Source organism: Chiloscyllium punctatum, chromosome 10, assembly GCF_047496795.1.
Source record: "Chiloscyllium punctatum isolate Juve2018m chromosome 10, sChiPun1.3, whole genome shotgun sequence".
NCBI classification, from domain to species: domain Eukaryota; kingdom Metazoa; phylum Chordata; class Chondrichthyes; order Orectolobiformes; family Hemiscylliidae; genus Chiloscyllium; species Chiloscyllium punctatum.
The window spans coordinates 61,444,577-61,471,655 of NC_092748.1; the positions used below are offsets into that span (position 1 = coordinate 61,444,577).

The 27,079-nt window shown below is 39.4% G+C and overlaps 1 protein-coding gene across 6 annotated transcripts in view; it reads right to left on the reverse strand.

Moving 5' to 3' along the window:
* Positions 1–27,079, reverse strand: part of kalrna (kalirin RhoGEF kinase a) — a 753,406-nt gene that overhangs the window by 321,509 nt on the left and 404,818 nt on the right. For all 6 annotated transcript variants that reach the window (XR_011961692.1, XR_011961693.1, XM_072579334.1 and 3 more), the window contains 3 exons: positions 24,710–24,901; positions 2,425–2,594; positions 1,691–1,865 (listed from right to left, as the gene is read on the reverse strand). Coding sequence is in view for 4 of the 6 variants with exons in the window: in XM_072579334.1 (XP_072435435.1) it covers positions 1,691–1,865; positions 2,425–2,594; positions 24,710–24,901 (537 nt within the window). In the remaining 2 variants the exon portion in view is untranslated. The remainder of the gene's footprint in view (positions 1–1,690; positions 1,866–2,424; positions 2,595–24,709; positions 24,902–27,079) is intronic.

The window sequence follows — 27,079 nt, forward strand, 5'->3', positions numbered from 1 at the left end:
TAGAGTTGATAAAGTGTGCTGATGAAGGGCTAAGCCTCAAACATCCATTCTCTTGTTCCTCAGGTGCTGCTGTGCTTTTTCCAGCACTACACTTTATCGACTCTGACTTCACCAGCATCTGCAGTCCTCACTATCTCTCTTTCCCTAGATAGTTGTAATTCAGGAATTCCTGTTTTTCGTGCTCAGGATAGGCTGTTGGGGAGGAGTTCCTGACAGGGTCAGTAAAGGTTAAGTACATTGTGCTAGTACAGGGAACTCCAAAACTCTTGGGATATTGAGGCTCAGACCTCCATGTTAGATAGCCTGCATGGTACTTTAAGGTATCATTTGTTGGGTGATTCAGATTTGGAACAGGATGGACAGCATTGGACAAGTTGCTGCTAACAGGGATTACAGAATGGCAGGCTGACCAGGAGAATACCAGAGCTGACAATGGCATGGAGACAGGCAGCTGTTCTGCCGGATGAGGTTATAGAGGTGGAAATAGACTGTCATTTCAATGAACAACCTATCAGACAAAGCTAAAAATGAAACTGAAGTTGCAAACAGTCCAGTTCAACCTGTGACAATGACAGGAAAAGATGTTATAATTAGTGGTTAACATATGGTATTTGTTGTTGGGGGTTTGGGGGTGAGGTGGTGGAGAAGGAAATTGTGACCGATCCAGCAATGTCTGTTGTAAATGCAATCTGAGAACACATCGATCATCGAGTGGTTGAGAAACCTTGGCTCTTTCAAAGATCTGTCACAGATGTGATGGTCCAAATAGTCACCCTAATTTCTTATATAGTCACCTTTTCAAAACATTTAATTAATTCTGTTAGGTACAACTTTTCTGATCAGCTGAAATTTTCAAGGTGTTCCGCCATTCTAGCCATCACTATGGATTGCTAATTTCTCACCAACAGAAGTTCAGGTGACTAATCTACACTTCCTAGCTTCCCTCTGACAACTTCCTTAACTCATGGAGTCGTAGCAGACTCTCACATTCTTAAAATTACAAACTGAGAAATATTGACAATCCTAACCATTTATCCACACCTATTATATGGAGAAACAGAGGTTGATTTCCATGTAAAATCTAACCATTACTACAGAAACTACAACTACTACTGTTACTACTATAGAACAATAATCATTATTTTTACTGATCTCTATCTTTCCTCATAAATTGTAAGTACAGGTAATTTATAAGTTCCAGTTAATAAGTGCCTCTTATCCAACATTGTGCAATTTGTTGTAAATGAAAGGCAATAATTGGCCAGTATCTTTAGAAGACCTAAAACTTTATAAAGATTTCCAGTCAATGTTTCCACCTTAAAGAAGGCAGCATTTTTATTTCATACTATCAAACTTATGACAGGAGTCTGACACTAAATATGATGATACAGGGCAATTCTAGTTCCTGCAGCAACAAGAGATGTTTACTCACAAAAATAAAATCAAAATGTCATCCTATTTTCTACTCAATTTTCTATTTTCTATTTTCTATTTTCTATTCTTCCTCATTTTTCGTTCGCCCTCATTCTGACTCCAGTATCCCTACCCCACCCACGTCTTTCCCCTACAATTTATGTGTTAGCAGCTGAGCTCTGGAGACTCAAGATCTGATGGAACAGTCACAGCTCCCTAGGGAAGTACTCCAACTGCTTGCTAAAGGTCAATGCTGCTATGTAAATCATAGACTTACCTCAATTGTGTACTGCTCAAAAATCCTAAGCTGCAAGAAAATATCTAACTTGATTTTTCGCTCATGGAAAAGCTCTTCCATCTGTCCCTGGGCTTCATCGAGCTGCTGGAGAACACTTTCAATGTGGCTGATGGAGCTATTGTGTGGGGTTTTATTGTTGGAAATTGCAGAGTCCCTGTGGCAAACCGAAAGTTTAACATTAAAGCAATTCATGTAGCAGAAAGCTGTGGCTGCAAATTTTCAATGGCACTTACAACTGTTGAAATATACAAAACTGAAAAGGATTGATGAAGGTGCACTCAACGTTCATTCAGTGTGATAAGCATAAAAAAAAACACTTACTTGAAAAAAGTTCAACAAAGAACATACTTTTTTGCATTATCTGACATTTGACCTCAATACACTAACAAAGGCAAGAAGTAGATTAATCCGCACTGATTTCTGTCAAAGGTTATAAGCTGTTAAAAAATGTTTAACACTTCTCTAAACAAATTTACAGAACCAAAAAGGTTGCCCATGCTTGTTACGAATAAATGAAGTCTGTTGTAAAATAAATACTATATCTAAAAATAATACATTTTTACAATACCATTTCAATTGATATCTTATGGATGATTAAGCATACTGTAAAGGCAGTTTGTTGCATTACTGGTTGTGTTATGTATGAAACATTGCTCAGGATAATGAATGTATTTGATTTCTGTCAATATTTACCTGTAATCGGCAGTACTCACCTGAGTTGTTGAATTAGGTCCTCCCCTTCCTTAATGACATTCAAGGTTGCCTCAAGCGTTGCTGTTTGTTGCTGCTGAAACTGTTTGATAAGTTCCTGCACTGCATCCACCGAGTCAGCACAAACATCTTCCAACAGCTCCTTTTGAAGCTCTTCCATCCACGCCCATAGCTGTAAGAGGTTAAAAACTGGAATTACATGGAAATTAACATAGCAACCTCTCTTGACTAGGTATATCTAAAACCTTAAAATATTTCTTGAAGACCATCTGCCACTTTAGTAGTTGGCTACTGAAGCAATCAGTTTTACAGTTTGTCCTGCTTTTACCATAGTTGACGTGATTTATTTTGAAAGCTTCCAAGTGTAATGCATCACTTCAGACATAATTACAACTGTGGAGAAAGGCCACTTTAGCTTTTTCTGAAACCCTGTCTAATGAAGCAGTGTCTTAAAAGATGTCTATGTAAAACAATATTAGTCTTTGCAAATGAACCAATGACACCTGACAAAACTCTGAACACTTACACACAAATTATAACCCTATCATACACTTGTGTTTCTGTTTATAAAATAATCTATTGCTGGTAGGTTTGGGATAAATGTAAATAAAGAGATTAGCACATAAAATTGAAATGCATGAGATTTATGGTCATGTGCTGACATGGATTGGTGGCAAACAGGAAGAATTAACGGAAAGCCAAAAGAACTGCGGATGCTAGAATTCAGAAACTGAAATTGCTGGAAAAACTCAGCAGATCTGGCAGCATCTGTGGAGAGAAATCAGAGTTAACATTTTGGATCCAGTTAAAAATCACACAACACCAGGTTATAATCCAACAGGTTTAATTGGAAGCACACTAGCTTTCGGAGCGACAATCACCTGATGAAGGAGCGTTGCTCCGAAAGCTAGTGCTTCCAATTAAAGCTGTTGGACTATAACCTGGTGTTGTGTGATTTTTAACTTTGTACACCCCAGTCCAACACCGGCATCTCCGAATCATGACTACTATCGACACCACTAAACGTTTTGGATCCAGTGACCCTTCTTCAGAGCTTTAATACTAAACAGGTCCTTTTCCACAGTGGGGCACTGCGGGGATCAAGGCTTGGGCCCATTTATTTATGATATATTAATGATTTGGATGAAGAAACTGAATGCAATATCTCCAGGTTTGCAAATGATACAAAGCTGAGAGGGAGGGTGAACTCTGAGGAGGATGTAGAGATATTCAGTGTGATTTGGACAAGTTGAGGAGGTAGGTAAATGCATGGTAGATGAAGTATCATGTGGATAAATGTGAGACTATCATTTTGTTAGAAAATGCAGGAAGGCAGATTATCATCTGATTAATGATAAACTGAGAAAGGGTGAGGCGACTTGGGATTCCTTGTACACCAGTGGCTAGAACTAACCATGCAGGTGCAGCAGGCTGTGAAGAAGACAAATACTATGTTGGCCTTCATAGCAGGAGTATTCAAGAACAGGAGCAGGGATGGCTTGCTGCAACTGTAAAGGGCTTTGATGAGACCTCACCAGTTTAGAGATACTTGGTTGGCTACTTAGGACAGATGATTTCTTCAGCCAGAGAATGCGGTGAGCCTATGGAAATGCCTGCCACAAAAGTGGTTTAGGCTAAAACATTGACTGTTTTCAAGTAGGCTTTAGATATAGCTCTTAGGGCTAAAGGAATCAAAAGGTATAGGGAGTAAGTGGGAACAGGGTACTGAGTTGGATGATCAGCCATGATTATACTGAATGGAAGAGCAAGTTCAAAGGGTAACATTGCTTATTAGAGTAAGTTATATATAAAGCTAAATCATAGAAATCCCCAACATTTAACAAGATCTGCAAAACAATGACAGCAATAATAACATTGATTGCTATTGCTAATACAAATACAATATAGTGAATGGAAATTAAGTTACAAATGGAAGAAAAGATTGTGCTATTGAGAAACTTTGCTATAAACCTTCTTTGCAGAGCAAACATCATATCCAGGAGAAACTCAGCAGGTCTGGCAGCATCTGTAGAGTTATGAAGAACAGTCACTGGATCTGAAACGTTAACTCTACTTTCTCTCCAAAAATGTTACAGACCTGCTGAATTTCTCTAACAACTTTTGTTTTATATAATAATATCGAAGTTGAGACACCAGGAATAAAAGCTCGTTAAAAATACTTCAACACTGCAAATCCTACATACAATATATGCTTCCTGCTCACAAATTTCCTGCTGTCATCATTTCTGGTCACACTTTCATGCTTGGTTGTTACTACAACATATTCCTTTTTCTACATTTCCCATCCAATTCCTCTATATTAATGATTACGGGTCATGATGTAATTGCATGTTTTGATTACTAGATGGCATTGTTATCATTCTTTGTCAACTGCTCAAAATTAACCTGTTGAATTTCTATTCCTTGCTGTTATACTCCAATGCAGCACCTTGTCAAATGCTTTCTGGAATCCAAGTAGATCGTGTCCACTGACTCTTCTTTGTCTAACTTGCTCATTACCTTTTAAAAGAATTCAAACTATCCTGTTGGTGAAGCAGTGCTGACTCAGCCCTATATTACCAGAGTACTTGCATGTACTCTCTGAAATCTCATCCTTAGTTATGGTCTCTAAAGTGTTACTGTGACCAAGGTTAGGCTAACGAACTCCCCTTCCTTTTTAAACAGTGAGGTTACATTACCCATTTTCCAGTCCTCTGGGAGCCTCCCTGACTCCAGCTATTCCTGAAAGATCACCATCAATGTCTCTATAATCTCCTCAGCTACCTCTTTCAGATCATAAGGTGTAGTCCATCTGGTCCTGGTAATTTATTGACTTTCAACTTTCCCAGCACTTTCTCTGTAATGATGGCCACTACATTAACCTCTGCCTCCTGACTCTCTTTAAGTTCTAGTATACTACTTGTGTATTCCAACGTGAAGACTGATGCAAAGTACCTATTTAGTATCTGTGCCATTTCTTTATTCTCTATTACTACTTCTCCGGCCTCATTTCCTTATGGTCCAATGTCAACTTTTGACTTTTTTACCTTTTATATATCTCTAAAAAAATCTTACAATCCTGTTTCACAACACTCGCTAGCTTACCCTCATATTTCATCTTCTCTTCCTTGATTTTTTTTAGCTGTCTTCTAATGGTATTTTAAAAGACTTCCCACTAATCTTTACCACATTGCATGCTTTTTCTTTTGCTTTTATGTTGTCCCTAACCTCCCACGCCAGCCATGCTTACTGACCCTCCCCTTTAGCATGTTTCTTCCTTGGGATGAATTTCTGCTGTGTCTCTCAAGTTCCCCTAGAAAGTCCTGCCATTGCTGCTCTACCGATGTTCCAATCAGTTCTGGCCAGTTCCTCCCTCATGTCTTTGTATTTACCTTTACTAAATTGTAATACCATTACAGCTAATTCCAGTTTCTCCCTCAAACTGCAGAGTGAATTCTATCATATTATGGTCACTGCTGCCTAGGGGTTCCTTCACCTCAAGCTCACGATTTAAGTCAGTCTCTTTCCATATCACCAAATACAGACTTGCCTTTTCCCTAATGGACTCTACCACAAGCAGTTCAGAAAAATCATCTCACAAACCTTCCATAAATTCCTTTTCTTGGGATCTGCTAACAACCTAATATTCTCAATCCATCTGCATCTTGAAGACCCCATGATTACTGTAGCAGTGTTTTTCTTACAAGCCTTTAATATCTCAGTCTATCACTTCTCATTAATATGCAGGCTCCCATCCTACCACCTGTTGAATAGAAACTAAATGCTAAGAATTTGCACATGGAAGTCAAGGTAATTACCTAGTGAATTTATCTTACCACTTAACACTCTGGACTGTCAACTTGGAAGCCAGCACCAACATTTCAGGGCACACTGCACAGCAGCAGACACGTGCACCCCACATCCACATATGCCAACCCTTCCACATCATCAAGGCACATTTCTGATGCACTTAAAAGATGCTTCTACCCTCCAATGCAATATACTTTGAGTGCACTGGCCCCTCTCATTGCAGTGCATCTGCAAGGAAACCTTGCTCATAGGGATAAGCTCATGAATTACACTTGGATGTATCTAAGAGCTGCTTGCTTTCTGAATGCTCACTCACAACACTCCACGTAGATAGTCACAGCATTCCTGTCTTTCCTTGTCTTGTCTTGCTTTTTTGCACTTTTCCTCCTAAGCCAGGACTAACAGGCACAAATACAAAGCCTGGCAGCTAGTAATGCTTGTAGTAGAGTAGACAGCAGTCAAGGGGGGACAGTTTGCTGTATGGCACTGTGCCATGTTGGTCTTACACCAGCACCATGTACCAACTGCGCACACAACAAACACACTGCATGTGCTTCAAGCATATGGTCATGTCTCAAAATCTAAGGGGATCTGTCCTCAGCCAAGACGAGGGAGATGCTCCTCAGTCAACAGGTCCCAGCATAATGAATCAAAGGCAAATTTTGATATCAAGTCCAGCTGCTTTAGACGATCAAGCTCAGGATCCTCTCCTTGGAGAGGCCAATAGCCAGAATGTCACTAATCCCCTCAACCGTCTTCACTATTTCTGCCCTATTATGTGCTGTCTTCTCCTGGTATGAGACAAAGGGAGGAATTAAGTGACATAAAAGTGGGTGACACAACTGTTAGTGCTAGTTCATAAAGGGGAACAGTGCTGAGACGTCCTGAGTGAGTGAGTTGGCAATACAGAGACCATAAAGGGTTAGTGGTGAGGGGGAATTGGGTGAGTAAAAGGGATTGAGGGAAGGTGTTGCAGGCATTAGTGAGAGTGGTGAAGCAAGGTGGGAGGTAGGTGCAATAGCATAGATAGAGTGAGTGTTCACTAACAGAAAAAGATTGTGGCACTTACCCCAGTGAAATGGAGGTCATTGACCTCCTTCCTATATTACTGTGCATTCCTTCAGATGGCTGAGACTGCACTGACCTGGGTAGCATCTCAGACCAGGTTGGCAGAGTCTGGTGTTGTAGCCTCCTCTGTGAGAAGAAGACTTCCACCCTTCACACTACCCCAACCAGCAGGATCTCGAGGTCAAGGCACTAATTTCACCTTGTTTGCCATATTTCGGGCAAATGTTGTTAAGGGCAGATCCAAGCTGACAGAGATTGACTTGGTGCTACAGAACTCAACAAAAATTATACTTTTGCCAAAATAAGGTAAGGTTAACCCTTCTGTCTTTGAAAATGTTTTTATTCAAACCAAATGCCAATGGTTATATATTTTGTCCTTTGTAATGTCTAATTCATTTTTGCAAAATATCCACCAGTCCTGAAGAGTGAATTGTTCAGACTTATAATTGCTAATAGAGTACTTCATCAATTGCTCTTCATGATCAGATGGCAGGAAGTTTTTAGGAAGCAATGTAAGTTTACTCCACACCTTTACACTGAACATCTCATCTTGTTCACATCGAAACACAGCTAAGAGTTAGAACTTCCCGTAAAGCAGGAGGTCTGACCTGGAGATGGTCTCAGATTTGAACTTCCAAACTTTTTGTTCAAAATTCATACAGATCAAGACGTCAAGCTGCAACAAATCATACGCCTTTCCACACCTGACAATGATCACTTTTTAGTTGAAGAAAACTTGTTTTGGCTGACTCAATTCGAATGCAGTTGCAAAATGGATTCTTCATTGTGTTAAAATGAATCATTGTTAGAAAGCTTATGTAATATTTTCTTTCCCTTTTGTGGCATTCAATTGCTTTAAGTTGCAGCAAATCCATACACCATCTGATAACAAAAGCAAGAGACATAAAATGATAGGGCATTTTCTGGCAGATTGCTGTGGTATTCAGCATTTATCTTTGGGTTATCAAAGCCAATTCCTGGGTAATCTCTTCACTAACATGAACAAACAAAGCAGTCAATAACTGAGTGATGTAACAATAACAAATCAATCATGTCTGAAGCTGAGCACTAACAAAGAATGCTTTGAGGAAAGCAGACTTCAGTATAAATACAACATGATCAAATAATTATGGAGCTTATTCCAAGATATAATTAATCCCCATTATTATTTTATGGAATTACGGTTACAATAGCCACAAATACTTGACAGCTAAAACATTGATCTTTTTCTTTTAGATTCTGTCAGCCCACTGATTATTTGCAAGACTCACTGCTTTTTGTTTCAGATTTTCTGGTGTAGCTGTGTTTTTATTTGAATATCTGGCATCATCCCAGTTTCTAATAGACAAAATGAATTTTGACAGATACTTGCACTATCTCTGATTTTTAAGGCAAAGAGGTTCTGTTTTACTGTCTGATTTACTGGCGGCGTGACTGAGATGTAATATTGCTTGCCACAGCTGACATTTTTCAGGCCCTTACAAAATTCTACCATTAATGTTCCGGAACAGATGCCTGAAGGACACAAATGAATTTTCTCCAACATTCACCTCACAATAAATCTCAGTGAATGTTAAGAAGGTTACATAAGTGACCAATAGTTTCTTCCTTTCCCATCACAGGATTTTATGTGACTGACTTCATCGAGTCCAAACCTTAATACCTGGGAAGCAGCAAAACATTTGATATTCCTGTCATGCTCAATCACTTTTGCCATTGAGTAATCTATGGCTGCAGTATTACTTTATTCTGATCTATTCTTTTTCATCTGAGCAACTACTTGCTTCTCTGAGTTATTGGTATTTCTGAGGTTCCAATTCAATGTAATTTCATTTTTCGTGACTGGGAGTCAGTGCTGAAAGTCTAGTTCCACAGGTTCTCTCTGATTTTACCTATCACATCTGGGGTACCTTAACAGTGGCAACAGTTAGCTACTTTTGCTCATTGCATCCAATGTGCAGACTAGCTATTTAATTTACCCGTACACCATTAGTTTATGGGGCGGCACGGTGGCACAGTGGCACTGCTGCCTCACAGCGCCAGAGACCCGGGTTCAATTACCGACTCAGGCGACTGACTGTATGGAGTTTGCACATTCTCCCCATGTCTGCGTGGGTTTCCTCCGGGAGCTCCGGTTTCCTCCCACAGTCCAAAGATGTGCAGGTTAGGGAATTGGCCAAGCTAAATTGCCCGTAGTGTTAGGTAAAGGGGTAAATGTAGGGGAATGCGTGGGTTGTGCTTCGGTGGGTTGGTGTGGACTTGTTGGGCCGAAGGGCCTGTTTCCACACTGTAAGTAATCTAATCTAAACTCAATCAGTCAGAATTTCTAGGCTACACCTTTCAACATCGTGTGAATCCAGATTAATGCATGCAGTTTATCAGGTATCTCAGGATATAACAATGTGTACCCATTGTCATTTTGTTTAGACTGTAACTCATAAATTAACTTTGTAGCTCTATCTGCAGCAATGCCACTTTTACCTAAAGGAGAAAATTTGTTCTTGATAAAAAAAAATCAATCAGCCGTAGGTATCAAATATAGCAGTAAATATAAATGTATAAATATATATACATATAAATATCTGTACAGAATAAATATAAATATACATTTATTATGTACAGATATTTACAATGCAACCTTGAAGACACATACTGAGGCAAACCTGACCTTTAGATACAAGAATTTTTTAAAAACTGGTTTCAGCTATTCAATTGCAGAGGCCACAATCACAGTTAAAATTTAAACCTAAATTACATTTAAAAATTATCAACGAAGTGCAGTTCACTATCTTCCCCTGATGTAATCTATTGATACAGCAAAATGTGAATGCCCTGTGCTTTGAATATTATAGAATAACTGCCATTTCTGCGTTCGAAATTGAAATCTATTTTAAGTGACATCCAAATCTACTAATCTTTCAACGTAAATGTCAGTTGGTCACCATAGTGACTGCTGACAGCACAAAATCTGTGTTAGTTCACAAAAGACGATTGAAAAGCAAAATATTGCAATTAAAAAAAAAACCGAAGAAGTGTATAAACCTCAGCATTATGTTATAAAATGCTGGAAGTTTATTTCTGTAAGTGGTGAATATATAGTTAGAGTTCCATATATGATTGCAGTCTTATACACACTGTCAGTGTGTATTCCTGTATTAACACTTGGGAATAGCTATGTGAATAGCACATGGCTCACGTGTTTTAGAATATTCTGTTTAGTTTTAGTGTGTAATTTGTAGTTTTATGAGTTAAAATTTATTTATAGAAAATAGGATGAATGCAACGTAAGCAAGCTTGGAGCCTTATGACACTCTTGTGCCTTAGGATAATGCCTTATATGGCTCTTAGTACCTTAAGATTTAACAATCTCAAAACATAAGATCATAAAACAGCCAACAGCACTCAGCTACAGTTTGGACTCACAGTCAGATCTTCTGTGCCTGCCTGAAGATTTTTGTTGAAAAACACGCAGTAATATATGAACGGTGTACCCAGCAGAGTTGACAATGTCCTCCAACCGCTGGTGAGTAAAAACTTCTCAAATAACTTGGATGCCTCAGCAAAAAGCTGTTTATTTGTGTGAATATCTACAGTATTAGGGCTGAAGCTTCCCTATGTTTGTCAGGTTATGAGGAGCCTCATTCATATGATGTCTGCCATCTTGCCCTTAAATAATTATTATGTCAGGGCTCAATGGACACTGCTGCCCACCCAAGTGGGGTTGTCACACTGGCTGACTTCAGTAAACCTGCAGGCAGTGGCATAGTGGTAATGTCACTGGCCTAATAATGCCAAATTCCCAGGTGGAGGTTCTGAGGATGTGAGTTTGCATCTCACCACAGCAAATATTGAAATTTGAGTTAAATGAAAATCTGGAATTAAAAAACTAGGTCAATGATGACCACTTAACAACTGTTGATTGTTGTATTAACCAATCTGGTTTACTAATGCCCTTCAGGGAAGGAAATTGCTGTCCTTACATGGCTTGGCTTCCATGTAACTCCAGATTGATAACAATGTGGTTGGCTCTTAATGACCTTTCGGCAATAAGGAGATGCCATACCTGAACAGCAGGAATATCTGGGATGGGGGAGGTGAGGAAGTATACACAAAATGTAGGGGGTAGAGGGTGAAGGACAGGAGTTCAAGGGTCACCTGCATCATCTTGTACCAACTGATTTTGCAAATATTCTCAATGTTGAGATGATAAATGTTAATACACACCTCATTCCTGCTCTATCTTCATGAACAGTAATTCTATGGCAGGTGTTGGAACCACTGAAATTTTGAGGAGAGATTAAATTGACTAGGCTTATATTCATTTAATTTAAAAGACTGAGGGGTGATCTCATTGAAACATAAAATTCAGACAGGACTGATCAAACTGGAAGCACAGAAGATATTCCCCTTGGCCTCTGGAGAGGGGAGGGGTGGCAGAATAAGGGGTCACAGTCTAAAGGTAAAGAAGAAACCATTTTGGACTGAGATGAGGAGAACTTTCTTCACTCAGACAGTGTTAAACAAGTGGAATTCTCTACCACAGTGGTGGTTGCAGGAACCAGGTCATTGAATAATTTCAAGAAAGGAATGGAGAAATTTCTAGAAGGTAAATGAATTATAGGGTATGGGGAGAGGACAGGAGTATGGCATCGAGATAGAAGATCAACCATGATTATATTAAATGGCAGAGTGAGCTGTATATACTGAAAGATCTGCTCTTACTCCCATTTTCTATGTTTCTATGAACCCAGAAGCTGTCTTAGAATTCATAAAACAAAACTGAGAAGACAGAGAAGGAGAAGCAGAAGAAGGGAATGGAAATGGAAATGATAGCAAATCAGAAACATGAGGCTCATTGGACAGTAGCTGTGGGTGAGCACACGTGCGTTAAGAGGGGATCCTGACTCTCCAGCTCTGTCAACCAGTTTGCACAGAATGGAGCTAAGGCATTCTGCCTGCCTCCCGATGAGTGACAGTTAGTGCAGGAGATAGGCTTGCATGACTAGAGAAGCTCACCCACTTCTGCCATCTCCTGCAGGCAGATTTGCAGCTGGGCAACCTGTGAGACAGTGCCATGCCTGTGTTGTTGAAGATCAGACTAACATTGAACGTCTTAGCCATTGGTTCCCTTCAAACTTCAATTGGGAACAAGAATGGCACCTCCCAATTGCAGTCCCAGTTTGTGAGCTCTCTGGTTCCCTTTACAGGAAAGCAATGCAGTTTATTGAGCTCACCACGGACAACAGAAAACCTACTTGCCCGAGCCATGGGATTTGCAGTTGGATTGTGTTCCCTTGGGAACAAGGGGCCATTGACTGTGTACATGTGGCACTCAGTTCCATGGCATCATCCAGCTAGATTCCTGGACAGGAAGGAATATCACTCCCTCAGTGTCCAGTTCCTTTGTGACAATCCAGTTCCTTGCTAACAATTCCTGTAGATGTGTACCCATAATCCAGGGAGCCATCATAATGCTGACATTCTACACAGATTCCTGGTTTCTCAAATGTTCTCTCCCTTGCATCAACTCTAGGATTGGCTCACTGGTGACAAGGGATATATCCGAAATGCATGACGAATGACCCCAGTGTACAGCTTTGATACTGATGGCAAACAGCAGCACAGCAGTCTCACCATTGAACAGACAGCACATCCAATACCCGGACAGCTCAAAAGGAGTACTCCAGTACTTGGTGGACACAGTCTCCAATATAGCGAGTGCATCCTGCACCCTGTACAGCCTAGCTCAGTGATGGGGTAAGAACCTGGATGAGGGAGAGATGAGGCAACCACCTGACTCCTCAGACAAGAAGGAACAAGAGTCTGATGGTGATGCTGAAAGAAAGCATTCTGATGCTGAGGAGGCCAGGTCAGTAGTGAGGCAAAGCAGAGAGACCTTAAGGAACCTGATAGTAGCAACACTTGATAACTATTGACTTTGCTTGAAAATGTATGGACACACAGAAGTATTGGCTAGTTTTGAAGCATACGTAGAGTCATACATCACAGAAACAGACCCTTTGGTCCAACAAGTCCATGCCGAAATAATCCCAAACTAAACTAGACTCATCTGCCTGCTCCTGGTCCATATCCCTCCAAGCCTTTCCTACTTATGTATCTATCCAAATGTCTTTTAAATGTTGTAATTGTCCCCGCATTCACCTTTTTCTCAGGAAATTCAGCGAACCATCTGTGTAAAGAATTTGACTGGTCTTTTTTAAATCTCTCCCTTCGCACCTTAACAAAATTCCCCCCCAGTCTTGAAATCCCCCATCCTACAGAAAAGACAACTACTATTAACTCTATGTATACCTGTCATTATTTTATAAACTTCTACCAGATCCCCTCTCAGCCTCCTAAGCTCCAGTGAAAAAAGTCCCAGCCTTTCTTTATAACTCAAATCTTACATACCCAGCAACATTGTGTTAAATCTCTTCTGAATCCTCTCCAGCTTGATAATATCCAACCTATAACTGGGCAACCAGTACTGGACACAGTATTCCAGACAAGGACTCACCAATGTCCTGTACTCCCCCTTATCTATATGTGACACAAACTTCAAAGAATTATGTACCCGCACCCCTAGGTCTGTCTATTCTACAACACGACCCAGGGTCCTACCATTAATTGTATAAGCCCTACCCTTGTTTGTTGTACCAAAACACATGCTGCTCTCAACAGATGCTTGTTTAATGATGGCGGGAACATAATGTTGCCCTGTTTGCCACATATTGTACAGTTCTTTGTTTTCTTTGCACCAATAAACTTTTATTCAATTTGATAGCTGGAGTGTTTGCATAGAGTTCTCTGATTTAGAACATAGAACATAGAAAAGTACAGCACAGAACAGGCCCTTTGGCCCAAGATGTTGTGCCGAGACTTAATCCTAATGTAAAATATAGTAACCTAACCGATGCACCCCTCAACTCATTGCTATCCATGTGTATGTCCAGCAGTCGCTTAAATGTCCCCAATGACTCTGCTTCCACCATCTCAGCTGGCAACGCATTCCATGCATTCACAACTCTTTGCGTAAAGAACCTACCTCTAATGTCTCCTTTATACCTTCCTCCTAATATCTTCAAACTATGACTCCTCATACCAGTCAATCCTGCCCTGGGGAAAAGTCTCTGGCTATTGACTCTATCTATTCCACTCATTATTTTGTACAACTCTATCAGGTCTCCTCTCTTCCTCCTTCTCTCCAGAGAGAAAAATCAGAGTTTATTCAACCTTTCTTCATAAGGCAAGTCCTCCAGTCCAGGCAGCATCCTGGTAAACCTTCTTTGCACCCTCTGCAAAGCCTCTGTATCTTTCCTATAGTAGGGCGGCCAGAACTGGACACAATATTCCAAGTGTGGTCTCACCAGGGACTTGTAGAGCTGCAGCAAAACCTCGCGGCTCTTAAACTCGATACCCCTGTTAATGAAAGACAAAACACCATATGCTTTCTTAACAACCCTATCCACTTGGGTGGCAATTTTGAGGGATCTATGTACTTGCATACCCATATCCCTCTGTTCCTGCACACCGCCAAGAATCCTGTCTTGAATCCTATATTCAGCATTCGAGTTTGACCTTCCAAAATGTATCACTTCGCATTTATCCAGGTTGAACCCCATCTGCCATTTCTCAGCCCAGCTCTGCATTCTGTCTGTATCGCGCTGCAGCCTGCAGTAGCCCTCTATACTATCGATGACACCTCCAACCTTTGTGTCATCTGCAGATTTACTAACCCACCCCTCAACCTCCTCATCCAAGTCATTTATAAAACTACAAAGAGCAGAGGCCCAAGAACAGAGCCCTGCGGGATCTCACTTAACACTGACCTCCAGGCAGAATACTTTCCATCTACAACTACTCTCTGCCTTCTGTCAGCCAGCCAATTCTGAATCCAAGATAGCCAAATCTCCCTATATCCCATACTTCCCGACTTTATGAATGAGCTTACCATGGAGGACCCTATCAAATGCCTTGCTGAAATCCATATCAATCACATCCACTGCTCGACCATCGTCGACTTGTCTTGACATCTCCTCAAAGAACTCAATAAGATTTGTGAGGCAAGACCTGCCCCTCACAAAGCCATGCTGACTGCCTTTAATCACACAATGCTTTGCCAAATAGTCATAAATCCTATCCCTCAGAATGCTTTCCACAACTTTGCTGACCACAGACGTAAGACTGACTGGCCTGTGATTGGCAGGGATTACCCTATTCTCCTTCTTGAAAAGTGGAACAACATTCGCCTCCTTCCAATCCTCCGGTATGACTCCTGTGGAGAGTGAGGAGGCAAAGATCCTTGTCAGCAGTTTACATGCAGTCTATGTTCATTACACACAGACCTTTGTTTGTAAGGGATATTTATCTATCAGGGAGATGTAAACAGGCTACAGCGTGCTGATTGACTTCAGCAAAACATCCATGTAATTTAAGTTCCTGCGTGCTAGAGACTATGCTCCTCCCGGATGAGATCTGTCCATAAGGACATCATCACTCTTTGTAATCCTTAACTGGGAGTGTATGAGCATATTCAGAGTGACCATCACCCCTCTCAGTATTCCAGAAGGGAGTGAGAAACTCTTAGAGATATAAAGTGATTGACTGAGACCAAAGGATTTTGAAAACATATGTACCTACAAGTAAATGCTTTACAAAATATCTACATCATTCAACCCAAAATTCATTCAATATTCTTCAATCTTTTGCTTCCAACCACGACTGCTAGGGGCTCCCACAGCAGCCACAGCTATTCTGCTGAAAGTCTGCAAACTCCTTTCCTGCTTTGCCACTGGTGAGTTTAGCAGCTGGCCCTGTGCTGAAGGGCTTCAGTCTGCTGGGGGTCTCTCAGACAGATGCAGGTGAATACTCTACAGTCTGAGCAGATGGAGTCAGTTGGGCCCCTAGCAGCGGGGAGTTGGCAGAGCAGGCCACCTCTGGAGAGAGGGCAATTTCTTTGTGCCTATCTGCTGCCCCTCCTCCCTGTTGGTCACAATAGCACTTCCCTTATTTAACCATTGAGGGGATGTGGCACCTGGAATGAGATCAAGATTGCTCAGCCCCCCTCTTTCCGATCCAGCAAGTTGGGTTTGAGTGAAAGAGTGAACGGCAGATTTAAAGCAGAGTGCATTTTAACTACCTTATCTTTCCGCCCTGCTACCTTCATGGATCTGTGGATAAGCACAAAGTCCCTTTGATCTTCCGTACTTTCTAGTGCCCTACTATTCATAGTGATGAATCTCATGCTATGTTAGCCCACCCCAAGTGTAATACCACACAATTTTCTGAGTTTAATTCTTTTTATTACAGCTCTGCCTCCATGAGCAGTTTGTGGCTTTACTCCCAGAGATTACACCTATCTATCCTCCTCACTGTTTATTACTCTGCCCAATTTCATTTCATCTGCAAATCTCTTGATCGTACTGCCTACAATTAATTCCAAATCAATAACATACATCACAATCAGCAAGCATCCCATTGGAACCTCACGAGAAACAGATCTCCACAGTCCTACAAAATGTACAACTGGTGTGATGCTCCAGAAGTTTTGTGAGATCTCAGTCAAGCACATAACAATGACAAAGTCTCAATAATGTTAGCTTGCACCTAATGAATTTCAGAAATTATATGTGGGTATTAATCAAATAAATTAAAATGTTGTCATCAAGAAATGTAGTATGACTGTGTAAATTTAGCTTTTTATAAACAAATCTTCTTCCTGCAATAAAATCCAGCTAAGTTCCAAGTCCATGGAAAGTATGCACTCTGTGCTATCTCACTCAAGAAACTCTTTTTGCTGTGAATCTAGAGTTTATTCAGTAATCCAATTGTGCTTGACAAGAACATTTCCAGGTTCCATTAACAGAACTTGATTGTCTTAGTTATCATAAAGGCTAGCACATTGCATCCAAAGTTTTAACCAGAAACATAAGTGATCCAACCACATAATACTGAGGCTACAAGAGCAGATTAGAAGCTAATGATTCTGTGATGAGTAACTCATTTCAAAGCCCTGAAGCCTTTCCACTATCGATATAGGACAAGTCAAAAGTGTGATGGAATACACTCGACTTAGTGTAGGTACAACAGCTCGAAGAGCAGTTACAATATCACTCAAGAAATTTCAGTGGAACAAAGTTGCCTGCTTGATGAGCACACCATCCACCTCCTAAGTATTCACTTCCTCCACCATTATAGCTGAAGGGTTCAAACCCCAGTGTGAGGTGAGCAATTGGGGTCATGAGCTCTTCCACTCTAAGACAGCAATGATTACCCTGGACATGAATCTAGGTCTAATGGAAGGTGGTGATTCATCACTTGCTTCTCAGGGCTATAATTGCTGGCACTGACAGTGTCGTCCACATTCCATGAACAAATTACTTTAAAATGCTGTGCTATGTAAAATCTGCGAAACCTATGGAACAGATATTCATCAAATAGCTCTCAAGGAACTCTGAGGCTTATGGTGACAGCTATCCAGAGGTCAGGTACAGTGGACTTGCTCAAACCTCATTTTGGGTGCATGACTTAAGCGTTTAAAAAAAGAACAGTAGCTTGCAAATCATTTTCATTGTGTCCTTCACAAGCTGTAACATTTACGCAAGAGGTTTCTGAATATATCTGATGAGCACACTTGCATTCAGATCTTTTATGACATCAATGACTAGTTTAGTGATATTCTGTAGAAGCACACCCTGTTTGTCCCAACAGAATCGTTAAAATGAAAAGAGTGCTCAATCTAAACAATTTACTCCTATGAACAATCTGAACAATGGTTATGGACAGACTTGCATTAAAAGGAGAGCTGACTGAGTTCTTTCCAAATTATGAGAGATCAAAAAAGCATCCTCTAACACCTGACAAAGAAGGAAAGTCCATTGGAGCCAGATTGGTGACCGTGATGCTTGGTAGGATTAAAGGAGAAAACATCAATCAGTCTCAAGCTGGAGAAGATCTTTTTGTTGCTGACAAAAGAAGCAATGGACTGAACTGTAAACTTACAGGCCTTACATACAGAGTAGGCTAGAGACATGGCTGTTACAATAGTGAGAAGTCTCAGGTTCATTGCTTCATTTGGATGGTAACCGGTTGAGTTTTATGTGAAACCCATGAAGGGATAAATGTAGTGGGCATCACATGGCTACACAAGCAATTGCTTTCACTCACGAGCTTCATTACAAACAACAGGTTTAAAGTCAAGTTCTGCACTGCAAGAATGTAGGAACATGAATACAAATATTTTCACGCATATGGTTATTATAACCTGCATTATAAATTATTGAGGCAGAAATTTAAGCATTTAGAAGCAGTCTGAATAAATATTTGAAAAACGATATTATGAAAACATGCAGGAATTGGGAAAAATATAAATTTTAATTGTAGTTGAAAAGCTAGCACTAGCATCGGGCATGGGCAGATCTGCCTCTGACTCCTGATTATTTTGATTCAGATCCAGCAGGTGGCGTTTTGGCTGTACCATGCAGAGTTTGATGAAGGAACACCTACTTACAGGACTTGCACCAGGAAGAGAAAAAAATTGTCCTTCATGACAGATTTCATGAGGAACAGATGTAGCCCAAAGAGATCTAATTGTTATAATCATCTTTACTAAAATATACACACTGGACAACTTTCAAACCATTTTAGGGATAAGGTAAAGCAATGAGACAAGAACACTTGTGATATTCTGAATTCACCAGCCCTGGACAGTTTTCATTAATGTACTCAGTGGTGCATTGAATCATTAAATATTGAACTATACAAGAAGTTTTCAATTTATGCAATTCCATTGTTGAGAACAGTAGTTATTCTGCTGATAACAGGCATGATATATAACATACATGTTAACTTATTTTAATCATTTATCATTGCAAATCAGATTTTAATATCACATCTAACAATTTAAATTATTGGAGCTCTTTCTGCCTGGATTGCATTGTCTAGACTATTTAAAAATTAGTAATTATTTTCCAGAATGTTGTATTTGCCATCCTTAACTGGATGGGAAGCTAGATGGTGGACAATTAGGAGGTTACTTCCCAGAAAACAGGCCTTGTGGGCTGGCTCCTGGTAAGTGAATGCTGAGGACCCTCATTTAGTCCCGAAGAACACAAGAAAATCCTACCCTCTGTTTCCTCAGTAGGAAAGATCAGCGGTGGGAACCTATTGCTATAGTGCTGATATAGTTCTGTCTCTGACTTATATAGGTTTCTGCCAGCAGCCGAGTTTAATGCATTATATTGTAGTTCTAAAAATACAACCAATTGCAGTGTTCAATTTATAGGCTCCCTGACACATGAATTCAGGTCTCATTCTCTTCGCAGCTGTATCAGTGATTGATATTTTTCATAGCAAACTACATATTGATGGTATTTTCTACCAGTAGCACTGGTACTATGTCCACACATCTGCTATGGCTCCTCTGATTCTGATATCTAGGCATTGCCTTCTTTTAAGCATACTGTACACCTACTGGTACCTTGTTTTCAGATCCTTGGAACAGTTTATTATATTAAAAGGTGCTTATATATATGCGAGTTCTTCGTTTAAAAGAGCGAGCAGTGTGCATTTTACTGTACAACAAATTCAAACTTAAACCAATGCTGACTTTGCAATGTTCAGGTTATTAGTCAACTATACAATTTAATGCCATGATGTTGAGTGAATATTTACAACATTTGTAATTCTCCTCAGAGTGCAAGACCATTTTTAAAAATAAAACGGATTGTTATCAACAGCATTGAATAAATATTATATCATAGCTTGCTTAAAACTTATCCTTCATCAACTTTACAAAAACAGATTATGTTATCACATTGCTGTTGGTGAGAGGTTGCTGTGTTCAAATTGGCTGTCAGGTTTCCTATATTATAATTGTGGCTACATTTCAAAATTATTTAACTGACTGTAAACACTTAAGTGGTTGGAAAAAGCACTATACTAAGGTAAGTTTTTATATGTATGAGGGATGAAAGTAATTAGCCAATTTCATTAACAGAATAAATACAATTCAATACTGAAACACTAAACAAGAGAAATTGTAATCGCAAGTGCAGAAAAGACAAAACAGTAACTCTGGAATCAGCACAATCTCAATTTTGGAAGTTCTGAAAGTCCAGTTGTGCTGCTCTTTTGTGGAAACAATATTAGTAGTTCCATCTCTTTAATACCATGGGATATTAAAGGCACATGATAAATGAAACTTTCTGTTTTCATTGAAAATGCGTCCCTTGCATTCTTCCGAATGTAATTCAGGGTTGAAGCTTCTCCATAAAGTAACACCAAGACACTAAAACATGCTGCGTGTTAACTGCTACTTTTGAGTGCAAATTACATTGTCAGTTAATTACAGAATCAAAGTACGTTAATTAAAAGTTCCAACTGTGCTTTATGAACAGCTATTCACATGGGGATTTACTAATCAACTTGTGTTTTCACTATCCCAACATTTCAAATATTTAACAATAAACCCCCAAAAGATAACTGATAACTATCGACTGGTTCATTGAACATTAATTCAGATGTTTATTGATTCACAATCTGTAGTTGGCCAGTGGATGACCATTTTCCATCACAAAATATTTATTGCTAAGAGTACATACTGTAGAAAACATTTTGATATAGATCCTGTAAACATCTGTTTGCACTTCCTGTCAACGCTTCCCATTCCAAATTCCTATGCTCACAACGGAGATGGCCTCTGTGAAGGTTCACTATATTATTACACCTCACTGCCAGTAACTGTTTATTGGGAGATTATCATGGGTTTGTGATTACAAAAAGAACTACACAGAAGAATTTTAGTGTAGTCTTGTATTTAAACCTTACTGACAAATGATCTTCTGCCATGGAGTGCCAAGTAATCATCCAACATCATACAAGGCTCTGACTGATGGGAATTCATATATAGAGGAATCTCAATTATCCTGCATTCAATTAGCCAAATAACGGATTATCTGGCAAGATCACAAGATCTCGATGCTTAGCTAAACTATGTTATCCGGCATTCGATTATCCAGAATTCGATTAACTAAATTAACTGCCTGCCTGTGTCCTTCAGATAATCAAGGTTCTTCTGTATTGCTTCTATATTTGGGAGGGTTTTCTGGTGATGACAACTAAGGAATTGTGACTTCCAACTTCTCACTGTTTCAATTTCAAACGGCACTTCTGGAATATCCATCCAGGCTATCCAAGCTTCCTAGCAAAGTTCGTGGCACCGTGAACCTTGCTGATGTTTCAATCAATACTCTTATTACCAATGTTCTTATTCTCTCTCCTCTCCTCTCCTCTCCCCCATCCTTCAGTCACAATTCTCAAACTCTCTTTCCTACCTCTCTTGCCACTTTTGCATGCCCTTTCCCACTTTAATGCCACAATCCCCACACCCCCATATTCACAGCCACACCAATTTTAAAGCCAAACCTATTTAAACAAGTGTGCATGAACTTAAGCGATGCTCCCTCCATGCATGTTGTGCCCACATTCATGGTGTTCATTCTAAGTTGTCATGCTGCCTGGCTCAGAAAACTGTTCAGGACAGTGTCATATTAAATTAAATACTTGATTCTCCAAATCAGCCATGTTCGTTGCCCACTGGAACACTTGTATTAATTCCTAGCTCCTTACAGAAAATACAAGAAGATACAATATCCACATATATTTGATGTTGCTGGCATAAACAGGACTGAGTGTTTGACTTAAATGCAACAATGAGGCAACAATCTATTTCAAGAACCCACACCACAAAATAAACAGGACATTTACCAGAGTGGTAAAAACAATGACTGCAGATGCTGGAAACCTGATTCTGGATTAGTGGTGCTGGAATAGCACAGCAGTTCAGGCAGTATCCGAGGAGCAGTTGCTGCCTGAACTGCTGTGCTCTTCCAGCACTACTAATCCAGAATTTACCAGAGTGGTACAAGGGATGAACAATTTTTGATGACATTGGAAAAACTATATCTTTTCTCATTAGAAAAGGCTAAGTACATGTAGATGAGGGAGAGGGGGTCAAAGAGAGGTGATCAAAGGCTTCAATGATTTTAATACAGTGGGATTTAAAAATATAAGGGGAAACTGTTTCCAAAGACAGTATTAATGTGAATAAGAGGACCGAGTTAAGGTGTTTGGTATATGAGGGCAACAATTTCTTTGTTACAAATTGTTATAAGCTATAATGCACTACCGGAAAGCATGTTGAAAGCAGATTTAATAATAACTTTCAAAAGGAGAATTAATAAATTCTTGAAAAAGAAATATATCCTGGGCTATGGGGAACAAGCACAGTTGGATAACATTACTCTGTAGTTAACCGCTGACTATGAACTCTAAGCATAAGCAAGACTGAGCTGCCTATGCTTTGTGGAGCAGATAAGCAGCTTGTAGGAGTCCATATGATATCCATGAGCTGCAGTTGTTTAGAATTCCCCAATTTCATCATTGACTACATTTATTGTATTACTGGAGCAAAACATAGATATATATCTTTACAGAAATTGTTGTGAATGAATAATTGAATTCTAGTATGAGAGTAATGTGGTGTATGCTTCAACATTTTTTTCTAAAATTTTCTCTCATCTTCCTCTCCTGAGGAGTTTGACTGCTATTGCAGTACAGCTCAATAGTTATGAAATATCTTACAATAGACTTAACCAAGTGGTCACTCTTCATTCAATAACCTAGTAGAAAGTGCTGGCAATGTATTTAATGACAGCAACATCTGCCAAAGCCCAAATTTGTTTTTAAGGTTCATACAATTACAATTTCTAGCAGCAGCCAATGGATAGTGTTCAGGAGGTGGAATCCTAACTAACTTTACACACCCTAATCTAGAGATGCTGAGGATAATGCTTCTGATCCTATTGCCAAGATGGTTTAGATCTGACAGCATAGAATGGGATCAAATGTCTAATCTGTACAGTTCACTTCGAAGTTGCCTTTACTAACATGACCATACCAGAAGCAATATAACTAAGTGTTGAGTGATCTGCAGACTTCCATAAGTTAATGCACTGGGTATCACAGAGGTCAATTCGGAGAAACAATGTCAGGTGAGTTGCTGTAAAGGTAAGTTGAAATCTTTGTACTTAAGTTTACCTTACATTTTCTGTCCCATTTAGGTCTCCTCAGTTTTGCCTAGCATGGTATATATAGCCTGTAACTGTCAATTGACCATTTAGTTTCTCTCTTTACTTGATATGAAACAAACATCAGTGCATTAGGTTTTTATCCTGCTTGCCATGTATGTGCTGATTGATCAATAATTTCTGCATTGGCCATGCTATTCAATCAGCATGGTTGACATCAAATTTTGTCCCTGGCAAATTTGATAGTTCCTCCAGTTTTTGATAGTTCCTCCTCTGGTCCAAATGGTATGCCCCACTACAATTTCCAGACTTTTCTGACCCTAAGACAGCTCTTCAACATTTTACTCACAGCTATCTATACTTCCCTTGGAAATGTTTTATATTCACTCTGAGAAAGTTGCAGGATGAACTGGATAAAAGCAAATTACTGCGGATGCTGGAATCTGAAACCAAATGAGAAAATGCTGGAAAATCTCAGCAGGTCTGGCAGCATCTGTAAGGAGAGAAAAGAGCTGATGTTTTGAATCTAACTGACCCTTTGTCAAAGTTATGACAAATGGTCAGTTAGACTCAAAATGTCAGCTCTTTTCTCTCCTTACAGATGCTGCCAAACCTGCTGAGATTTTCCAGCATTTTCTCATTTGGTTGCAGGATGAACTGGCTTTGTATCAGATATTTTCTGCAGTTATGGAGTTTCCAGTTAACTTTCATATAATCCATCCTTTTAAGATTTCAGGTTCATGTATTATCAATGGTATGGCTACTCCTCTCACCTTCCTCAATAAACTATGCTGCATGGTTGGAATGCTCTAAGAAATTCTGATCTTTGGCAGATGTTTATGCAGCATTAATATTTCAGCAGTGAGCTGCGGAAGGTATTGGTAAAAAGGAAATAAAATGCAAAGATGGTGCAAGAATTAAACAGCAAAATAGGATTTTTAATTGTAAACCAAAATTGTCAATAAAGTTCAATAACAATAAGAATATAAGGAGAGCAGGAAAGGCTACAGATTATATTCCTCTACCCATTTCATGTCAGCAATCTCAGTGCCAAGAGTTGCATCCATCTAGATTACATGAAGTGATGCTTTACTGGACGTTTAGCATACTTTCTCTGATAGCCTAAAAGATCTGTCAGGGAAAATTCCCCAGTATATGGACATGTAAAGCCAGCTTCACAAATCATTTTGTACTTCACTGAGGCTTGTACTAGGAGCAAAATATTCTAAAACTTACCCCAGAACATCTTCAAATCTACTTGTAGCTCTAAATTGAACGTCAGCTTCAGGCAGTTTCAAAGCCATGAAACATTTTATCTTACCTCCTTTGTGTGGGTGTGAAATGACACTGACATATCGAGCAGAAGTTTCCTGTGCTCCACTCTTCGTACAAAATCTTGAATCCGTACTTCAAGGTGTCGGGCAGCTTTGTAGATCTCCTCAGGATCACATTCTCCAGTCTGAGCTAACTGTTCTGCTGCCTCCAGCAGCTTATCAGCATTTGTATAAGTATTCTAGTTAAAATGGAAGAAAATTGAATGGATTTGTAATTCTGAAAGCTGTTGTGGCTGTTTACGTGCTCAGTAATACGCTTACAGATGATCTTTTTAGCCTAAAATAAATCACATTAATAATTTCCTTTAGAAAAAGGGAGAGAAAAAAAAACATCTGGCAAAACAGTCAGCACAGATTCCATTTTCAACAGTTGGTACCAAACAGTATATAATTTAAAATGTAGCATTGCTCCACAACCAGATCACCATGTACATGAACACAAAAGTGCATGCTTATCTATGAAATCCTTGGAATCTCCAACAGTTATCATGTGATTTGATTCTCCCAGCCTATTACTACAGCAATTCATCTTAAACACAGAAATATTTGGCCAAACAACTGCAACACCTTCTGGGTCTATCAGATAATGTGACATAGCAAGGACACATTTCTATACTAATAGGAAAAACAACCAAATTAACATAAATGTAAGAAACACACAAATACGATGCACTGATGTCCACAAAATTAATTCAATATTTCTGCATTTCAAAAGTACTTTACTCAGCATTTCAGAAAATTAATGCTTGCTTTGTTATAGTTTTCCAGACATCATGGAGTTGAAATTTTCTCAGATCCTGAATCATTGGTACAGCCTCATATACAGTGAACAACTTTCTTCAAAAAACTACACGTCTGTTGTCTCCTTTTGATCAACCACCTGATGTATGCAAAATTTCCCCAACTTGTGGAGTTACTGAATACTTCGTCCTAAAACTTTACGTGAAGGGATATGGACTATATAATATTAATTCTGTTTAATTTACTAGTGTTGATTTACATTATAGGTAACTAGTAACATTTTAAAAGACGATTTAAACTAAAATCTAACATCAATTAAGAAAGCTGACTGGGCTTTAACATGTCCCAGGACACAGGTGAGTTACAGGGAGCTGGGCTGCTTCATATTTTTGAATATGCACAATTCTTCATAACCCAAAATAATGTACAAGAGCTATGGCTAATTTGAAAACAATTGTTATAATAATTATGTAAATCAATTGGCAAGTTTGTATGAACTTCTATATTTTTGATTTAAAACAACTTAAAAAATGTTTGCTTTTGTCTCACCTGCCTCATTGGAACAACAAGGTCAATTGGGTCAGTTCTATTGAAGACGCATTGGATTCGAAACATTAACTTTGCTTTCTTCCCACAGATACAGCCAGACCTGCTGAGTTTCTCCAGTAATGTCTGTTTCTGTTTCAGTCCAGCTCAGCCTGTTTCTGGAACTTTAACAGGAATTAAAACTAAATGCATTACTTTGCTGCGGTGTCACCTAAACCCTGATTAACGGCATTAAGACATCCTTACTTCTCATCTCAAATCTGCTTGCAATGAAGGCTAATATACCATTTGACTTTCTAATTAATTGCTGCACCTGTTTGCCTACTTATATTGACTTGTATGTAAGGACAGCCAGATCCCTTTGGACACAGGAACAGAAGTAGACCATTCAGCCCCTCAAGTCTGTTTCACCATTCAAGGAGATCATGGCTATTCAGTGGCCTAACTCCATATACCTGCCACTAAAACAAAAATGCTCGAGAAACTCAGTCAGTCTAGCTGCATCTTTAGAGGGAAAGCAGATTTAGCTGGTCGATAGAACTCAGATTCCATTTTCTTTCAAATTTCCAATATCCGCAGTTCTTTGTTTTTTTGTCCTCTGTACCTGCCTTTGGCATATATCCCTTAATAACTTTGCTTAAAAAATAATTCTCTCTCTCAAATTTAAGGTTGACAACTGATGTAGCATCAACTGTCAGTTGTAGAATAGAGTTCCAAACCCCTACTACTCTTGCTTATAGAAGTGCTTCCTAACATATCTCCTGACTGGTCTGGCCCTAACGCTCAAACTATGCACCCAGTTCTGTTATCAGTGCAACCAGTGGAAATAATTTATTTTTAGCTACCTTGTCTTTTCCTGTTAATATCTTTGAGACTTCGATCTGATCACCCCTTAACCGTCTAAATTCAAGATATTAAAATTCTAATTTGTTTAATCTCTCCTCACAATTTAACCCCTGAAGTCCAGATATCATCCTTATAAATCCACGTTGTACTCCCTCCACGGTCAAGGTATCCTTCCTAAAGTGTGATGCCCAGGTCTGCTTGCAGTACTCCAAGATATGTCTAAG